Source organism: Hevea brasiliensis, chromosome 18 (assembly GCF_030052815.1).
Source record: "Hevea brasiliensis isolate MT/VB/25A 57/8 chromosome 18, ASM3005281v1, whole genome shotgun sequence".
Classification (NCBI taxonomy): domain Eukaryota; kingdom Viridiplantae; phylum Streptophyta; class Magnoliopsida; order Malpighiales; family Euphorbiaceae; genus Hevea; species Hevea brasiliensis.
In genome coordinates, this window is record NC_079510.1 from 46,095,132 (window position 1) to 46,111,547 (window position 16,416).

Here is a 16,416-nt window from a genome sequence, read left to right on the forward strand (position 1 = left end):
ACTTAAAAAAATAAATGTTTTGAAGGAGTTTGCTAAAAGAGAACCCTAACTTTGCTAGGCCTAGGTTCCATGGAACGCAGTGTGTGGCATTTGACAAATCAATTACTCCTACATTTATTGAACTTAAAACAGCATTTGAGTTTTTGCATTTTGTGCATAAACAATGACAAATGATGAAAGTAAATGAGAGTATAAATTATTTAATGCGCCATTTTGGCTGTGTGATTCCTGAATTTCACCGGCCATGGTTTTGAAACTGTAATTGATTTCATAATTTCACAATGTATTGATTGTGCTAAATGATTTCACGTGTTTATTTTTGTGCTCAAGTTAATAACTAATATGTCCATATAAAGACACCAGTTGCCTGAACTGACGCATAATTTATAAACAATGGCATTGCTACATTTAGTTATAGGAAGCATCTATTCCTTCTAAACTTTCTGCTAACAAATCTGCGTTGACAACAGTTTGTTGACCTCTGTGGAACCATCCTTGATGTAAGGAAGGCCTGGAATCAGCACATTAGATTGTTCCCGGAGTCTGTAAGGGCTAGTTTATTTTGTCCAGCTATGGGAACAAAACAATGGAAGATAACTCTGGAGACGCATGAAGAAACCCATGTCAGTTTGCCCCATCAGCCTTCTGGAGATAGCGGTTCTCAGTGCCTGACCCAGACACCACTGCAAGACAAGAAACTGTCCCCACTGGAAAATCACGATACCCAGGCTGCCCATCCTGCCACTGACCAGGTCTCAGACCAGAAATTGCCCTTATTGGAAAATCATGATATGCTATCAAATAAGGTATCAGACCAGGAATTACCATTGCTGGAAAATCCCAATGACCTATCTGACAAAAATCAGGAGAGTGTGTTTCAGGCAAAAGTTGACCTGCTTCAATCGGGAGAACCTGACAACAATGTGAATGAGAGTGTGCACATGGTGTATCTCAAAGTTTCAGAGCCATCTGGAAAAGACGTTGAACCAAATCTGTCTCTTGATTTAAAAACTCAAGTTGCTGATGTAACTGAAAGTACTCCAGCTTCATTGGAATTTTCCAAAGAAAATGATGTGCACAAAGAACATGGCCATGAGCCTGAACAGGACTTGAAACCACCTTCCCTGGAGGGACTTTCCCTAGATACTCAGGATGCTAAATCTCCAGGTCCTATCAGTCCCACAGCTTATGATTCTGGAGCTCCTGACAAAACTGTTTTGTCAGATGGAAATGTGCCAAAGAGTGAAGCTCTGAAAAATAGTATGGTAAATGAAAATATGTTAGAGAGTGGTCAGAATGCTATTGTTGATCGTATTATATCCAGCCCATTGAGCACTCAAGCAACAGCTTCTGCCCAAACTAATACTGGACATGTTAGTCCGTCATCTTCAGCAAGTAATCAGAGCAGTATGGCACACACACGTCTACAACCACAGAAACTAGAAAATAATGGTAAAAACTGGCATCAAAAGGGTAGTTCTGACAGATTTCGCAGAGATTCCAAATCTGGGTTTCGTGGGCATTCACATAAAAGAATGCATAAACAGCTGCAGTCTTCTCCACAACGAATGCACCCACGAGCTGAAAAAGACATGAATCGAGATTACCCATCTCAATCTCAATTTTCAAAAAATCTACAAGTTCAGCAAGGTGGCCAACTACAAAGTCAGTATCCTGCATCTAATGTTCAGGCTAATCAAACAGCATCGCAAGCTTGGGCAATGCACAATCTGCAACAGCAGAATCTTTCCCACGCTTTTCAGTATCAACCACTCATACATCCTGGTATGAATCCTCAATCGCAAATGTCTCAGCATCCCAGCCAAAGTAATGAGCAACAAGGGAATGTGCAAAATAACCAAGCATATAACCAGATGTGGCAATATTATTACAACCAGCAACAGCAGCTTCTTTGGCAACAGCAGCAGTTGCTGCAACATCAACAGCCGCAACAGCAGCAGCTTTTGCAGCAACAATATCAACAGCAGTTGCTGCAAATGCAATATCTTCAGCAACAGCAGCAGCAGCAGCAACAGCAACAATTGCTGCTGCAACAGCAACAACCCTATCAAATGCAGCAACAGCAACAACAACTACATCAACAACCCTATCAGCAACAGCATCTACTTTACCTACAGCAGCAGCAGCTGCAACTACAGCAACCTCAGCACCAGCAGTCACTGCAGCAACAGAAACACCATCCTCAACAACAAACATCCTCACCACAGCAGCATCCTCATGATCAAGAAAAAGGACAGTCCATGCAGCAAACTAATTCATCACTGGTTCAGGTGTGCAAACAAATATGTTTCTGGTTTCTAAATTTAACTGTCTCTATGTTTTAGATCATAATCAATTTACTCCAAGAAACAGAGGGACAGGCAAAAATAATTATTATTAGGGGTAATAATTTTGTGTTCATACCTCTGTCACAATGCCAAAGTTGTCTAGTTGTCAGCATCATTGGTGTCGCAAAAATTTCAAATTTATAACCAAAGCTAGCGTGAATTTGAGTATGCCATTTATAGAATGAACTGTCTTTATGCCATTTATAAAATGAACTGTCTTTAATACAAGGAAATCAATATGATAGGTTCAAACTAATGTGACGATTGGTAAACTGGCATTTCTTGCTCCATCCATAATGGAACAATTAAATTCTAGCAAGATTTTTATTAAGCTGGCTACATGATGCTTTGTTTTGCCTGAATCCTGGAAAACCCAGAAAACTAGTTCAAGATTTTCATTTCCTATTTTCCAGAGTTGTTTTTCCACCTGTAAACCTGTTGTAGATTACTAGAATTTACTTAAAACTTGTTTTCCTATATTCTTGATTCATTAACCTGTCAGGAATAGCCAGTGTGAATACCCCTTAGTTTTGCTACCACATAAGCACCACCATGAATGGGTTATAATTGAGAATAATTTTAGATGTTTGAAGATGCAGTCAACAAAGGCCCTTTTACAATGAATTTTGCTTTTTGTACCAGTCAATGCCATGCCTCTTATTTAGAGTCAATACCATGTGATGAGTAATGTTTGGCGGTTTCCCCATCCTCCTCCATCTGTTACTAGACTTGCTAAGGAAGGACAAAGGTTCTAGGATTAGAAGGTTGACAGGAGTAATGGGGTAGCTAGATGAGTTTTTGTGTCTGTTTATGAATTTGCATCCTTTCTTGTTAATTGTTATGTCTGTCTCAGGGTGTTCATTAGAATCAGGTCAACAGACTGTTGTACCTCAGATGATTAACTATCAGAAAAAGAGGTTTTTATGTTTGCTTTCAGTATATGATTTTTATCTATACATATGATTCAGATGCACGATAACGCACGTAACTGCTAAAGCATTTGATTTTTTTTTTTTTTTTTTTGTTTATGGCAGTCTAGCCAAATAATTTATAGATTTCTATGCAAATTCTTTCATGCGATCTCTGATCTCATACATGCAGGATCGAGTTTCATCGCAACCTGATACTGATACCATTGAATCTTCTGCTTCTCCTCACCCAGTTTACCCAAATTGATGACATAGCATTATGGACATGCTTATGCTTATCAGACAGGATTAGCTTTGTACATGCTCATTGATTTGCTAAAAGGGAAACCTCTCTGATAAAAAAGAGAGGGTCCACTAACTAATATCTGATTTAGTGAGCGGTTGGTAATGCTATTAGTTTGTTTATACTGTTAATTTTCTCAATCAGTTTCATGCATATACTTTCTATTGTCAGAAAAATCTGTCTTCAAACTTTTTAGTTCTAACAGCTGAAGTTTATTACTGAGAAAAGTAACATTAACAAGTTGCCAGAAGCAACTAGCAAGTCGTGTAAACAATCTCCTGACTAAAAGGTAAAAACTTCCTGCGCTTTGGAGATTAATTGGTTGCAAATTTCAGCTTTGTTAATGCTTTTCGAGATCTAAGAACAAGAGGGAACACTGCCTGGTAAAACGGAGGATTTCTCACAGGATGGATAATGATCAAGCTTTCTCAACTTACGTTCTTTGATGGTTACAACCTTGAGACGTCCTGAGCGAATGGGTGTATGTTTAGCGATAGAAAATTAGAAGTATTTCAGGGCAGTCTTATTCATGAAAGGCTGTTTGAATCACCTGATGCGCGTAGGCGAAACCCGTCTTTTGTATTGTATGATTATGAAATTTGCATTCGAGTAGTCACTTTTAGTGTTGTAGATTTAACACTTGTGTGCTTGTTCAGATGGGTTGAGGAAAGAATTTTGGGAAATCCCAAGTCAGGTAAATATTTACTTAGTCCGCCATAGTTATAAAACCTGCATGATATATGTACAGTTCTCTCCTTGTTTATTTGATCCGTTGTTGAAAAATGAGTCGAAGTGATAATGAGAATATTATTAGGGCAAGATTCAATTTTTGGAAAATATGAGTAGAAGCAATAATTAAAATAAAAATATTTTTAGTGCACCATCATTTGGTCCCTGTGATTGACAATTTTCTTCCCTCTTGGATTCGGTCATCTCAGTCTTTTTTTTTATTTATTTATTTTTTAAATTTTTATGAAAGTTGAAATCTTTAGATCTTGCTTATGCAAGCACGTAAGTTTTACTTGTGATCTTAGAGGTTCCACAAAATATTTGGGCCTCCGCTTTCTATTACCGTTTGAAAATTAAAATTTTATAAAAAATTAATTTTTATATTCAAAATGAAAAAATTTAAATTTTTTAATTGATTCTTTCTAATAAATGATTTATTGTAGGAGAAGTTTTAATATTCAGTCTTAGGAAATATGAAACCTAAGCCAGCCCAAATCCATAGTTAGGCATCGGTTAGATCCAGGAAAATCTGATCTAAAACAGCCGTTTATCAAAGCCCATTCAGTTTTTCCGGGCATCAGGAATTCCATGGCTTATCATTGAGAGGATAAAAGATGGTGCGTAATAAGCCACAAATCAAAACGCATCTGCCACCCTGACGGCCAGCGGACGAGCAACTTGAAGAGATCGCCATGATTTTACAAGACGCGACGTTGTTTCTCTTCTTCAATAAGATTATTCTTGAAAAAAGATGAGTTTAATTGTAGAATGATAATTTCTTAGCCATCATTTTACCACAGCTTTTCATACCATTAATTTTATATCCCCATTTTATCTTTGCACAATTTATAAATTTCAATTATACATTCCTCAATTGTAAACCCATTTGAAGCTGAAAACCAGCAAAGTTCAGGAAATTCTGAAACCTGTGTTATCTATTTCAATTTCGTGCTTCCACCTAAAGCCTCTAAATCCATCAAAATTGCCCGCAAAGCTCGTAATTTAAAAACATTCAAACACCTTGAACTGGATTTGAGAATAAATAAAGCTGTATCTATCTTGTACTATCTCCAGCATGTTTAGCAAACCAGCTAAAAATAAAATTCCCTAGTACAACTATAAAATCAAAGCCAAAAATCCTGTTAAAAACGTTGTAGTTTGTTCTATATTTGTATCCCAGAGAAATCTCAGAAACTGTCCACAAGAATTCTATTCAGGTTCCCTGAAAAATTTATGGCATTAATCCACAGGTAAAACGTCTTCCCTTTTAAGTTGGTATCATCTTAATAAAGGGTGACCCAATGCACAAAGCATTCCACATTTGTGGGCTCTGGGGTTGTACCCAGATGTAGCATTACCCTGCTTTGCAGGTAGACTGTTTCTATTAGCATATCACACATCAATGCTACACAAAATTAAAGTTCACATATTATCATACTTTCACATGGCACGAAGCCCAAACAGAAGCTGTTCACAAACAGAAAGGCATCGGCCTTGAATCAACAAACTGATATAGATTATAGCGCAAAGTTTAAAAAGAAGCAGCAGCTCTGTATTTGCTATCTGTAAGGATTCAAATGGAACAACTGATACAACTACATAGAACAAAACTAACACTGCATTTCCTAGGATTAGTAAATCAAGTTTAACACCACACTAAATGTTAGGATGAAATAGCAGCAGCAATACATAGCTGGATGTTCTTACAAATTATATACTCATTTGACATTCAAGGATACAAAAGAATACAAACTGATAAATCTCTTAACATTTCCAAATGGGGCTATACAACCAATCTATAGTTAACACTGCTTAGGAAATTCAATGAGAAAGAAAAGTCAGGACAGTCCATGGTCTAACAAATTGCTATATCTACAAGTTAAGAAAGACGGTAGCAATGGAACTCAACGTACTTACATTTTTTCCACTAGCAGATTATATAGGACGTTCCTCACCTGACCTGCAGATAAGGTATGCAAAATTATAAAAAATAATATTTGTAATATTCAGCATATGTTAACACAGGCTGATGGGTTTATATAGCAGACACCACATCAAAGTTTCCTTCCCAGTTCCATCCGACAGGCTGATGGGCATCTACTCTTTCCTTCTCAGTCTCCTTAATAGCTATGAAAGGGACCTAAAATGACTCCAAATCAGGGTCTCTCCCTCGTACAGATACTTCCTACATTATCAACCTACGTAAAATGACACTAAAACTTCGAACTGACATGCAAGCACAAACTACCTATTTATTTGCTCTAATAATCTAGGAATGCAAATAAAATTCGCCTCCATTGCATCCTCTAGCAAGAAGAAATTATTATGCGTCAGAGGCATTCTTATGGCGATTTCCGATTGTATGGCAAAGAAATGCGTCACAGAACTGCACTTTTTAATTGGATAGAGAACCTTCTTCCAAATTTAATGAACCCAGATTTATATGTGGTAATGGATAACATTGTTTTTGTTGATCTTTATCCCACCTAAAAAATTCCTTTCCTCATTGTGACATCATTTGTTCTAGAGGATATTCTAAATTAAAGGCATCTCGAGTAACAAATAGAAACAGATAATAAGAACTCTAGTAGCAATTCTAGTGCCTTATGCATCAAAATATATTACACAAAACCAGTGCTAGATGAGAGACACAAATAATAAGTTAATATCCAGTAGGTTAGTTGAAAAGAGCCAGCTTTTCTGCAATCACCCTACTTTAGCAAACTACCTCCCCCTACAATCATAAAACAAACTTAAGATAGAGAGCATCAAAAGCCCCACATGAACATCAACAGTTACAGGAAAGAAGATTGATAAGATCATCAAGTTCTAACTAGGTGCTAGAAAGGTCTACAACTACTCCAATGAGAAGAGCAATTACAGTATTATAAACCAGGATGGCAATCTCTGAAGGGCATGGAAATTCAAAAGATAGCAGATCACCGAAAAAAAATGACACAGAAGATTGAAAAAATTAAAAACTAAAACTATAAATATAGAATCAATAACATAAAATAGGGAAATAAATAAAATAAAATAGGGCAATAAATAAAGAAAAATAAAAGCATTACGAACTCAACTAAATAAACAAACCGAGTTCAATTACCTCAGGTTCAGAAACATAACAAGAAAATAGCTGAGGTTGACAACGCCAAAATATGAACCTCACATATACTTTATCTGTGCAAAAAACACTAAAGACTTCATATTGCAGAATCAATACACAAATGCTTCCTGAAGTTAAAGCTTCTCAGTCCCTATTCTTGTAATTGAGTTAGTTACTCCTAACTAATTTTTAAATCCTTATACAGTGTTTATGCCATGCATTCCCTGGGGAAAGAAAAATGTGAAATTCCCAATGCCATTCTGCATGGAAATTTTGTTAACTCTAGAGCATTTCTCCTATCCTTTTCCCTTCCATGTTTGTGAAAAGTCAGTAACTCATCACTTCCCCTGTCAACTTGCCACCATCTTTTTCAACTGAAGAACTTATTATAGAATATGTCTTTATTGCTACTTTTTTTTTTCCTTTGCCGAACCGAACAGGAGACTCAGTAAAAACTGCCATAATAATCTAACTTAGGAGATCCTCCACAAAGGGAGATAATAAGCACTTTTCTTTAGCAAGTTTCAATTAGCATGTCATGAACCCATGGTGAATATTATGTATTCAATCACATGAAAGAATATTTTCACTGAAGCAAACAGTATTAATCAGAGAAGGAACACTGTTTCTATAAATGCCACCATTGCAAGAAAGCTGAATAAAAGGAGAAAACGCTAAAATCAATATGCTATGCATCACATGGTTCACATCATACAGATTATAATTTTTTTTTTTTTAATTAGTTCAGAAATGAAGGATACAATAGTTCCGATGATTCTAGTTATTAAATAATCATTCAGCTCCTTCTTCCTCACTCACACACTGCATCACATCATAAAGAGAGTAATTTTTTTTTAAGCTACCTCAAAAATGTTGAATACAATCATTCTGATAATTGTAGTTGTTAAATCATCATAGGCCATTCTCTCCCACCTATAGACACACACACACACACACACACACACACACACACACACACACACACACTAGTGTTTCCATGCATGGATACCACTTCCATACACATCTATAACTTAAATATGTGGCCAAAGATACTTTTACTGCCTGTATTTGGCATAATTGAGTTGATAAATCAACATCTTTGCATTACCTTAGCAGTTCATGCATTTTTTAATTTACTATTATGTTTTATATATTAATCTTATATAGATCATTTATTTTAAACAAGACTGTTCAAAGTTTTAATTTCCAGAGTGTTCAATACTAAATAGGGTTTTATGCATCTGAATTCAGATCAATAATTACCAGACTTCTTTGTCATTAATATTCTGTTTTCCATGGTTCTACTTCACAAAGAATATTTCAAGCAGATTTTCTCAAGCAAAGCTCAAACAAATTGTTCTAAATGCTCAAACTGGTACTAAATGATAGTCACGGGGCCTGCTTTCTAGTTATGCTTGATGAAGCACCAACCGATATTGCAAGACGGCAAGTACTGCAGAGGGAGTTATTCCTAGAAGTTTCAAGACTAAAGGTCTCATGTCTCAGTACTGTCTTACATGGTCTTTTACTGATTCCATAAGAAGAATGGGAAAAGGACGATAAAGAAGCAATGAAGAGCATAATTGCAAGGACATCGACCACCAACTAAGAAAACCAGAAAGCGTTTGCAAACTATATTTCATAAGATAACAATTCATATACACCCTCTTATGAATTTCATTGCAACTTCAACTGTACAATAAAATGAAACAGACATTCTCTACAACTACCTTTCAGAAAAATTTGAAAGAGCTCCACAGTAAGTTGTCAGCTGAAATGAGATAAGTGAGGAAACAAGCACCAAGAGCTGACTCAACAAGACATTTGCTAATTTATTGTATAGTTAATTATATCAAAAGCTCAAAGAAAAAAAGAGGACAGACCACCTAAATTAGAGACAAATTTGCTTTTAAAAAAATAAATTGGAGAAAGAAGGAGCTATATTCAAACTAATAAGGAAAGAGGGACTCTTATTCCTTGTTACCGAATCTCTTTGCAATGATAGGGCGGACATCATCAGCATCAACCAGGGTCTCTAGTAAGGGAAGTAATGAAATTAGAGCACAATCTGATGGATCGCTAAACCAACTCTTAATAGGAATTCCATTATTTACTTGCAGCCTGAAAACCTGAAACCATAATAGGAAAACAAGGGTTAGACATCAGAAGTGAATTGAAGGAAGCAATTGTTTCTACTTGCGTCATACCATTTTTCACCCCATCATTTTTTATCTTTTGGTTTGGGGTATAGGATGTAGCTCGATTTCTTTTCCATTAAGCAAAAGAAGAAGCTCTCATTTTTATCTCTTTTCCTTTAGGAGGTAAGCTCCTGTGCTGCCTTCCCTAGTTTACAGCATGAAGCTAGTATTCAAACTTATTATGGTTTACATTCTAGCTATAAGTACTTCAAAAGGATTAACTTTTTATTCAAGATTGTATGCCCCTAAAAATTAGATCCAAATGACAAAGATTACATACTATAATATTGGGCCCCTGGTGATCCAGAAATATGATCTGCAACAGAAAGTCAACCACCCCTTCTATCATTCAAAATCCAGCTTGGAAAATCCTTAAATTAATTCTTAAAGATAAGTAGATACGGCTAAAATCATTTAAGATCTGAATTTGCTTCCCGACTTAATTTGATTTCATAAAATTATTACCTAGGCAGAAGAATAGCCAATGATGATAAGCACTTGACTCAAACAAGAGTAAACTGAAAACAAGCAAAGAAAGCTGATGAAAGGAGAGGAAAGCAAAAAAGTGTTAAGGCAAAAGGACAACAGCAATACCTGTGGAGAATTATCAATAATGGCTACTTTTGCAAGATCAACACCTAAAACTGTCAAATCTTTTGTGTAACTTCCATCTGTGAAAATGCAAGACTCACGGTAAACCCGACGAGATATAAGCTTTTTATCTGGATCCAGTATGTCCAAAAGCTGTGCTGCATAAATGCTTTGGCTAGCTGTAAAGATAACAACTTCAAACATCTCTGCAACTCTCTTCAAGAATTTATGGAGGAAAGGCCTCTGTTTTACATATACAGTGTGCTCTTTCAAGTTGAAAAACACAGTAAAGGTGAAGTCTGCATCATCACAATGTTCCAAAGTAGAGTGGACCAGGGTTTCTGCACATTCAAAAATATATATTCAATAAACCCTCATATTATGCTCGCAAATTATTTCTTCAGTGCAATAAAAGCAGAAGGAAATTCACAAAAACACACAAAACTATCCATAAGAGCATAAAGAAGTTATTGCTCTCCCTCAAAGCCTCCTATTCCATAAAGATGTGAGAAGGATCAATGCAAGGATCTCTCTTTTCTGTACGCAAAAGTAAAACATAACAAGCTTTCAACTCATCATGGACTAATCGTGTTATAGTCCAGGACATTCCACAGATGAGAAAAACAAAGCCTAAAACAAGATTTTGCCATACCTCCCGAGTCAGAAAATGGAATGCCAGAAAAATTTCAGGAATTCCCTGAGCACCCGAAAGGTTTTCTAAATGCCCCTCCTTAAGAAAGCTTAACTCAGAAAATTTTTAATAAATTCCATATCTTGCAATAATGGTAATCAATCATGTAGATCACTAATCTCAAACCTTTTTAAGACAACTTAAAAACAGATTTTACAAATCTGAACTCTTTAAGTTTTTAGCTCTTTCAGTCTCACCATCAAACTGTTTGCAACAAAAGTAAAGCTAAAGAGATGCTAGGATTCATGAATTTTATTGTGGTTCTGAAATATCGACACACATAAAACAACATAATATTATCCTGCAAGCTTCAGATGATTCCCTCTTATAATCAGGTTAGCAGAGTGCACAGTTATTGTGTGAAATGTTAAAAAAAAGACCCCAGTTGTTTCACTTCTATAACTTCATGATAAATTTAAATCTGTCAACCTATTGACAGCTTTCCATTCAGTGATAATTACTGGATTACTTTAAAACAATCAATAGGGACATTTAACAGAAACAAGCAGCATACCTGAATGAACACAGAACTAACTTAAATCTAGTAAGAAAAAAGAACCTTATTCTTACCATCCAAATCAAGTACCAGTGTTACAGACTTCCTTCTCCAAGACTCCTTTGGAGATAACGTTGGGCAAAAATTTGACTCCACATCAGATAGTTCAGGCAAATTTTTGATAAAGAACTGAGGATCAAAGTCCTCTACTTGGTCTGATTCAATGTTAAGATCAGATTCCTGGTTGCACGATCGTATCTGATTAATTGCTAGGTAGAAGCTAGCATTATCTTGATCTACCTCTTCACAAGATATCATATCACTGGAATTGCTGACTTTGGCAGTGTCTTCAAGAAAAGGTAGCATCACACATTCCTCAGCCATGTCAAACAACACACTAGACTCAGCACATTTATACTCAGGAAAAGGATTGGTCTCAGTTATATCATCATCAACTGTGCTCCCATCGAATGGTAAGCCAGTAACAATCATGTCAGAAATAAAGAAATCTGAGACATTGCATGTTTGATAGTCACATGAGCTTCTGTTATCATCACTGTCTTCAGCACGCGACCCTGGCACATTAAGATCTTTGTTGCTCCCTATTGATAAGCAAAAAACGTACCATTAAAATAATAATTCTTTAATTTTGAAGGTATTTTATTTCCATTACATAAAAATAATTATTGCTTCAGTGACTAATTGTTAATCTGTTGACTCCAATGAACTTGAGATTTCAAATTCAAAATACATAGATTTTAGCAAGTTTGATACCAGTGGAAAAGAGAAATCAATATTGGATTCCATGAAAAATCTCTCTCTCTCTGTGCTCGAAAGGACCTAGGTTCCAAACCCATGAATCTTGAGTATCCCTAAAGGACCTAGGTGCCCACTCAGGTAAAGACAGTTATCTTTCAATTGTTGATGTTCTTATAATCCCATATTCAAACCAATGAACATTCATGGAAAAAAAAAAAAAAAAAAAAACATATTTTTACGACATTGCATTTGTGATGCCATAAATAAGAAATAAACCATAAAGAATTAATTTTAGTATAAATAGGAAAAATGGAGAAGGTTTCTATATACATATGGCTTTCCTTTTCCATATCTTTAGCATGAATTATATTAAAAACTAGTTCTAGTTATTTAATATCATGAAAAGAACTGAAAATTGATTTGATATGAAAGAAATCTATGATTTTTTATTTAGGAGATGATTTTGTCAACAACACTAGAACCGTGCCAACACATTCAACCAATACAAAAGTCACACCTGCATCGTCATCAGCGTTTGGCATGCAGTGAATTTCAAAGAGCTCCAGAGCAGGTGAAAAAATTGTTTCCAAGTTTGATGTACAATTAAACGTTGATTCCTGCAATTTAATTAACCATCTTTAGTAAGTTATGATAGAAATGAATTATATGATAGTATTCTATATACACAAAAGATAAGGAGTTGAAACAGAGATGTAGACAATATGCCAGAAAGGACAACATCATGCATCTCTGTTTGTTATACATGCGGTTTTGGCTTTTGTTGCCGGATAGTTAAAAAAATACAACATATTAAAACACTGATGACTTAAAGAGAAACACAGGTTGCTTCAAAAAGTAGTTTTACTCATCAAATTGTTTTTCAAGAATACAATTTTTTTATTAATTAACAAAAAAAACCTATAACAAAATGGATGCCAAATGGGCTTAGCTAATCAACTTGTACAAAAGTAAAAATTTCAAGTTTAAGCATTTTTAACTTCCAGCATTAGGTAGTGGAAAAGAAAAACTTCTCTTAGAACTTTCGATGTCCCAAGAGGGGAGATTATGTTCTATGAACCTATGAATAATAGAAAAATTTTGCATTTAAAGCAGCTCCAGCATGATCAAACAGCCAGATGGTAACTGTTATTCTCTGGAATTGGTAAGGCATAGAATTGATGAATGCCAAGTACAAACCAAGAATTACAAAGATTATCATGCAATTATTTAGTCATTATTCCAAGATAAGAAAAAATATCACTTTTTTATTCTACATCAGTTGCAGGAAATTTTTCAACTACCTGAAAGATAACCCAAAAAAGGCATAAAATATACTCTGCCCAACACTAACACAACACATTTTCTAGCTTATCCAGTAATTAGTGTCCAAATATCAGACAATTAGATACCGAAGACACTCAAAAAAAGCAAGAAACCAAAAAATAGCAGCAACATTACAGTTTAAATAAACCTTACCATTCTTCCCATGGTGCCTGAATCCAGAAAAGTTGATGAATGTTTCTGAATCTGAGAATTTCCTTCACTTGAAAAATCTCGCTGGTTAATGGCATCATCACTTTCAATATCCGGGGTGTATATTTCTATACTTGATTGAACTAACAAGAAACATCAGCAGTTGCACTATATTAATAAAATTACCAAGACATTAAATATGCAGCAACAAATATAAATCTAGACAACCAAACAGACTATAATGAACGCTTTTATAATTATTAAAACAATGACAAGACGGCACGTGACATCTTGGGTACACAATGAAATAGAAAATGTATAAATATCATGCACTTCATAAATTTTGGAAACTTATGGTCCTTTTCTTCCAAAAATAAACAGCATTAATGAAGGAAAATACTTGGAACGTGATTAGGATTTACTAATAGAAGGTCAAAATAAAGATTTGACAGCAAGTTACAGAAACGCCATTAGATCTTTCACATCAACTTACAGAGATATACCAGTATTCATTAAGCGAGGTTTCTTACCATAGCCATTCTGACATTTCTGAATATAAGCATCACATTCTGCTGCTTGTCGAGGAACCATGACATGAGAACCTGATTTTTTGGATATCATACTAGACTTTTGACACACACTCAGACAACTTTTTTCTCTTAAAGAATCCATGCTTAGTTTGGTCTTCATTTTTAACGATGGCATTTGATCTGGTCCTTTGATATGTAACACAATCTCGACTTGGAAACATTAGTGGGGAAACAAAACCCCTCTAAAAAATAAAGCACCAGCCGAGACTGTTGTCACAAAAATAAGAAATAAAGATATCAGAATACATATAGATGCAGAGAAACCGTGGGGAAAAAAAAAATTATTTAGTTCCATAAAATAGTAACAAAGCAACATAACCTATTTCTGTGTGTGGGTGTGTTTATGCATTGGTATCATGTGAAATCTAGATGGACAGAATTAAAAGCCAAGGAAAACTTTCCTAAACTGAACAGAAGCCGCTGTTTCCGACTCACTATGCCTAATAATAACAAGAGTCATCCACACATGATCAAAGAGACTTGCAGATCAGTAAATTGCATAAGATTACAGAATACTAAAATGCTAGCAAAAGCATTTCCAATGATGCTAAGCATAATGCAAACTGCAATTGTATGTAAGGTCATGACTCAAATTTATCAACAATCATTTATTCAAAATTTGTGCTGCCACAAGAATGACAGGTCGAACAACTCACAACAGACCAAGACATCTTGCACAGAAGTTCAAAAGTTCATCAAGATACCAAAGAATAAAGATCAAGAAGCAGTTAATTTTAACATCTAAATTTAGAAAATAAAATAAATTTCAAATCCTGGACCAAAGGAACCACTGACAAAATCTATATCTTTGAACAAATAATTTTTACAGCTATGCATAACATTTAATTCTACCCACGTTTTAATTGCATTAATTAACATTTTCACCCTTCCAAAGAAATGAAAAATTCTAATATCAAACAATCTTTTTTAGGCTGCACCTTAAATTTGTGCTAATTTAAAGTAAATACACGTAAAATTGGAACAAGTAAAAATTTTTTTATCTGAGCACCAACTAGCTTGTAAAGATTGTTCTTCATGGACTTGCAATAATGGCCAAAAGTACAGAATAGCAAATAGGTTACGCATAGTACGCTTCTTTTCAAGAAATTATATCATGGTTTTCTACACCAAAACAGGAAACGAATTTTCCCCTTTTTGCAAAAGAATAAACCAAACAGAACGATACTTGATTGAATTGTGGATATGCTATTATCCAGCAGGATGTGGATAACATGGATCGAATTAACGTCAAAAGGAGATAGGTTTACCTCTTAGACTGTATGAAACAAGTTAAGCATAGAAATCTCAATTATAAGGCTAAAGAGAGAGAGAGAGAGAGAGAGAGAGAGAGAAAGAGAGAGAGAGAGAGAGGGAGAAGTCCCTACTTCACTAAAAGTCACAAAATTCAAATCCCATATCATAAACCGCCATAACTCTTCAAGAAAAATTACAAAAACGAAAGTCAACCAAGTGTTAAATCCAGATAAACGTTATCAAAACACAACCCAGTTTCACATAAAACCAACAAAACCAAACCAAACCAAAAAAACTCCCACCAAACCATAATCAAAAGCTACTAACAATCACAAAAACCCTAGGTTCACCCAGCTCAAAAGCGACAGTTATACAGTTTCAACTATCACGAACCATTACCGTTAAACTAGAAGCACCAAAACAGAAAAACAAAGAAGAGATCAACAGGTACAGGAACAGTACTAGAAGGAAAAAAAAAATACCTGGTAAAGTTAAAAATTTGAAAATTCATTATCGAAGGCCAAAAACAATACTTGTATATAGACATGGAAATACCTGTGAAGGTAAAAAAACTCAGAGACTTTCTCTCTCTAGAAGTTGAATGTGTTTCTCTCTCCTGAGTTTTCCCATAAAACAAGGGAAAAGACTTTTGGTTTTGTTTTTCTCTCTCTTAACTTCCACGAACGGTCAATACATTAGCTATGCCGGCTTTCTGAGGGAGGGTGTGGACGGCTGAGATTCAATCCTACTGGACCGGTAGAAACTCGCCACGTGGATCGGTGGCCAGCACAGCTAGACAAGTTACACGTGCTCATTCGTGGAAAGAGAGCTGCCCTTGGAGAGGGAATAGTGGAGACAACAGTTTCTTGTTACACTCTCATTCTAAGCCGCGTGTGTTGCACCACTAGAAATGGCATCCAATAAGACGCAGCAAAATATAATATTAAACGATAATATATGAAAATATAA

The 16,416-nt window shown here is 35.3% G+C and overlaps 2 protein-coding genes across 9 annotated transcripts in view; one reads left to right on the plus strand and one right to left on the minus strand.

Annotated features, from left to right (window-relative positions):
* Nucleotides 1-3,736, plus strand: part of LOC110668566 (pre-mRNA-processing factor 39-2) — a 28,382-nt gene extending 24,646 nt beyond the window's left edge. For all 3 annotated transcript variants that reach the window (XM_021829882.2, XM_058141134.1, XM_058141133.1), the window contains 2 exons: nucleotides 471-2,291; nucleotides 3,450-3,736. In XM_021829882.2, the coding sequence (XP_021685574.2) occupies nucleotides 471-2,291; nucleotides 3,450-3,524 (1,896 nt within the window). In that variant the 3' untranslated portion in view covers nucleotides 3,525-3,736. The remainder of the gene's footprint in view (nucleotides 1-470; nucleotides 2,292-3,449) is intronic.
* A 1,690-nt stretch (nucleotides 3,737-5,426) lies between these two features.
* Nucleotides 5,427-16,159, minus strand: LOC110668568 (uncharacterized). Of its 6 annotated transcripts, none has more exons than XR_002497559.2 (9): nucleotides 16,003-16,159; nucleotides 14,134-14,400; nucleotides 13,607-13,746; nucleotides 12,648-12,747; nucleotides 11,446-11,973; nucleotides 10,188-10,525; nucleotides 9,380-9,524; nucleotides 8,157-8,217; nucleotides 5,427-5,839 (listed from the first exon to the last, which is right to left on the minus strand). XR_002497559.2 is itself a non-coding variant. In XM_021829887.2 (8 exons), exons 2-8 carry the CDS (start codon nucleotides 14,306-14,308, stop codon nucleotides 6,203-6,205), a joined length of 1,473 nt encoding a protein of 490 aa, XP_021685579.2. In that variant the 5' UTR covers nucleotides 14,309-14,400; nucleotides 16,003-16,159; the 3' UTR covers nucleotides 5,988-6,202. The 6 variants fall into 6 exon arrangements, 4 of the variants coding, with proteins under 4 accessions (XP_021685579.2, XP_021685582.2, XP_021685580.2 ...); XR_009146203.1 differs by lacking the exon at nucleotides 16,003-16,159 and adding an exon at nucleotides 15,930-15,986; XM_021829887.2 differs by lacking the exons at nucleotides 5,427-5,839; nucleotides 8,157-8,217 and adding an exon at nucleotides 5,988-6,249.
* Between the last annotated feature and the right edge of the window lie 257 nt (nucleotides 16,160-16,416).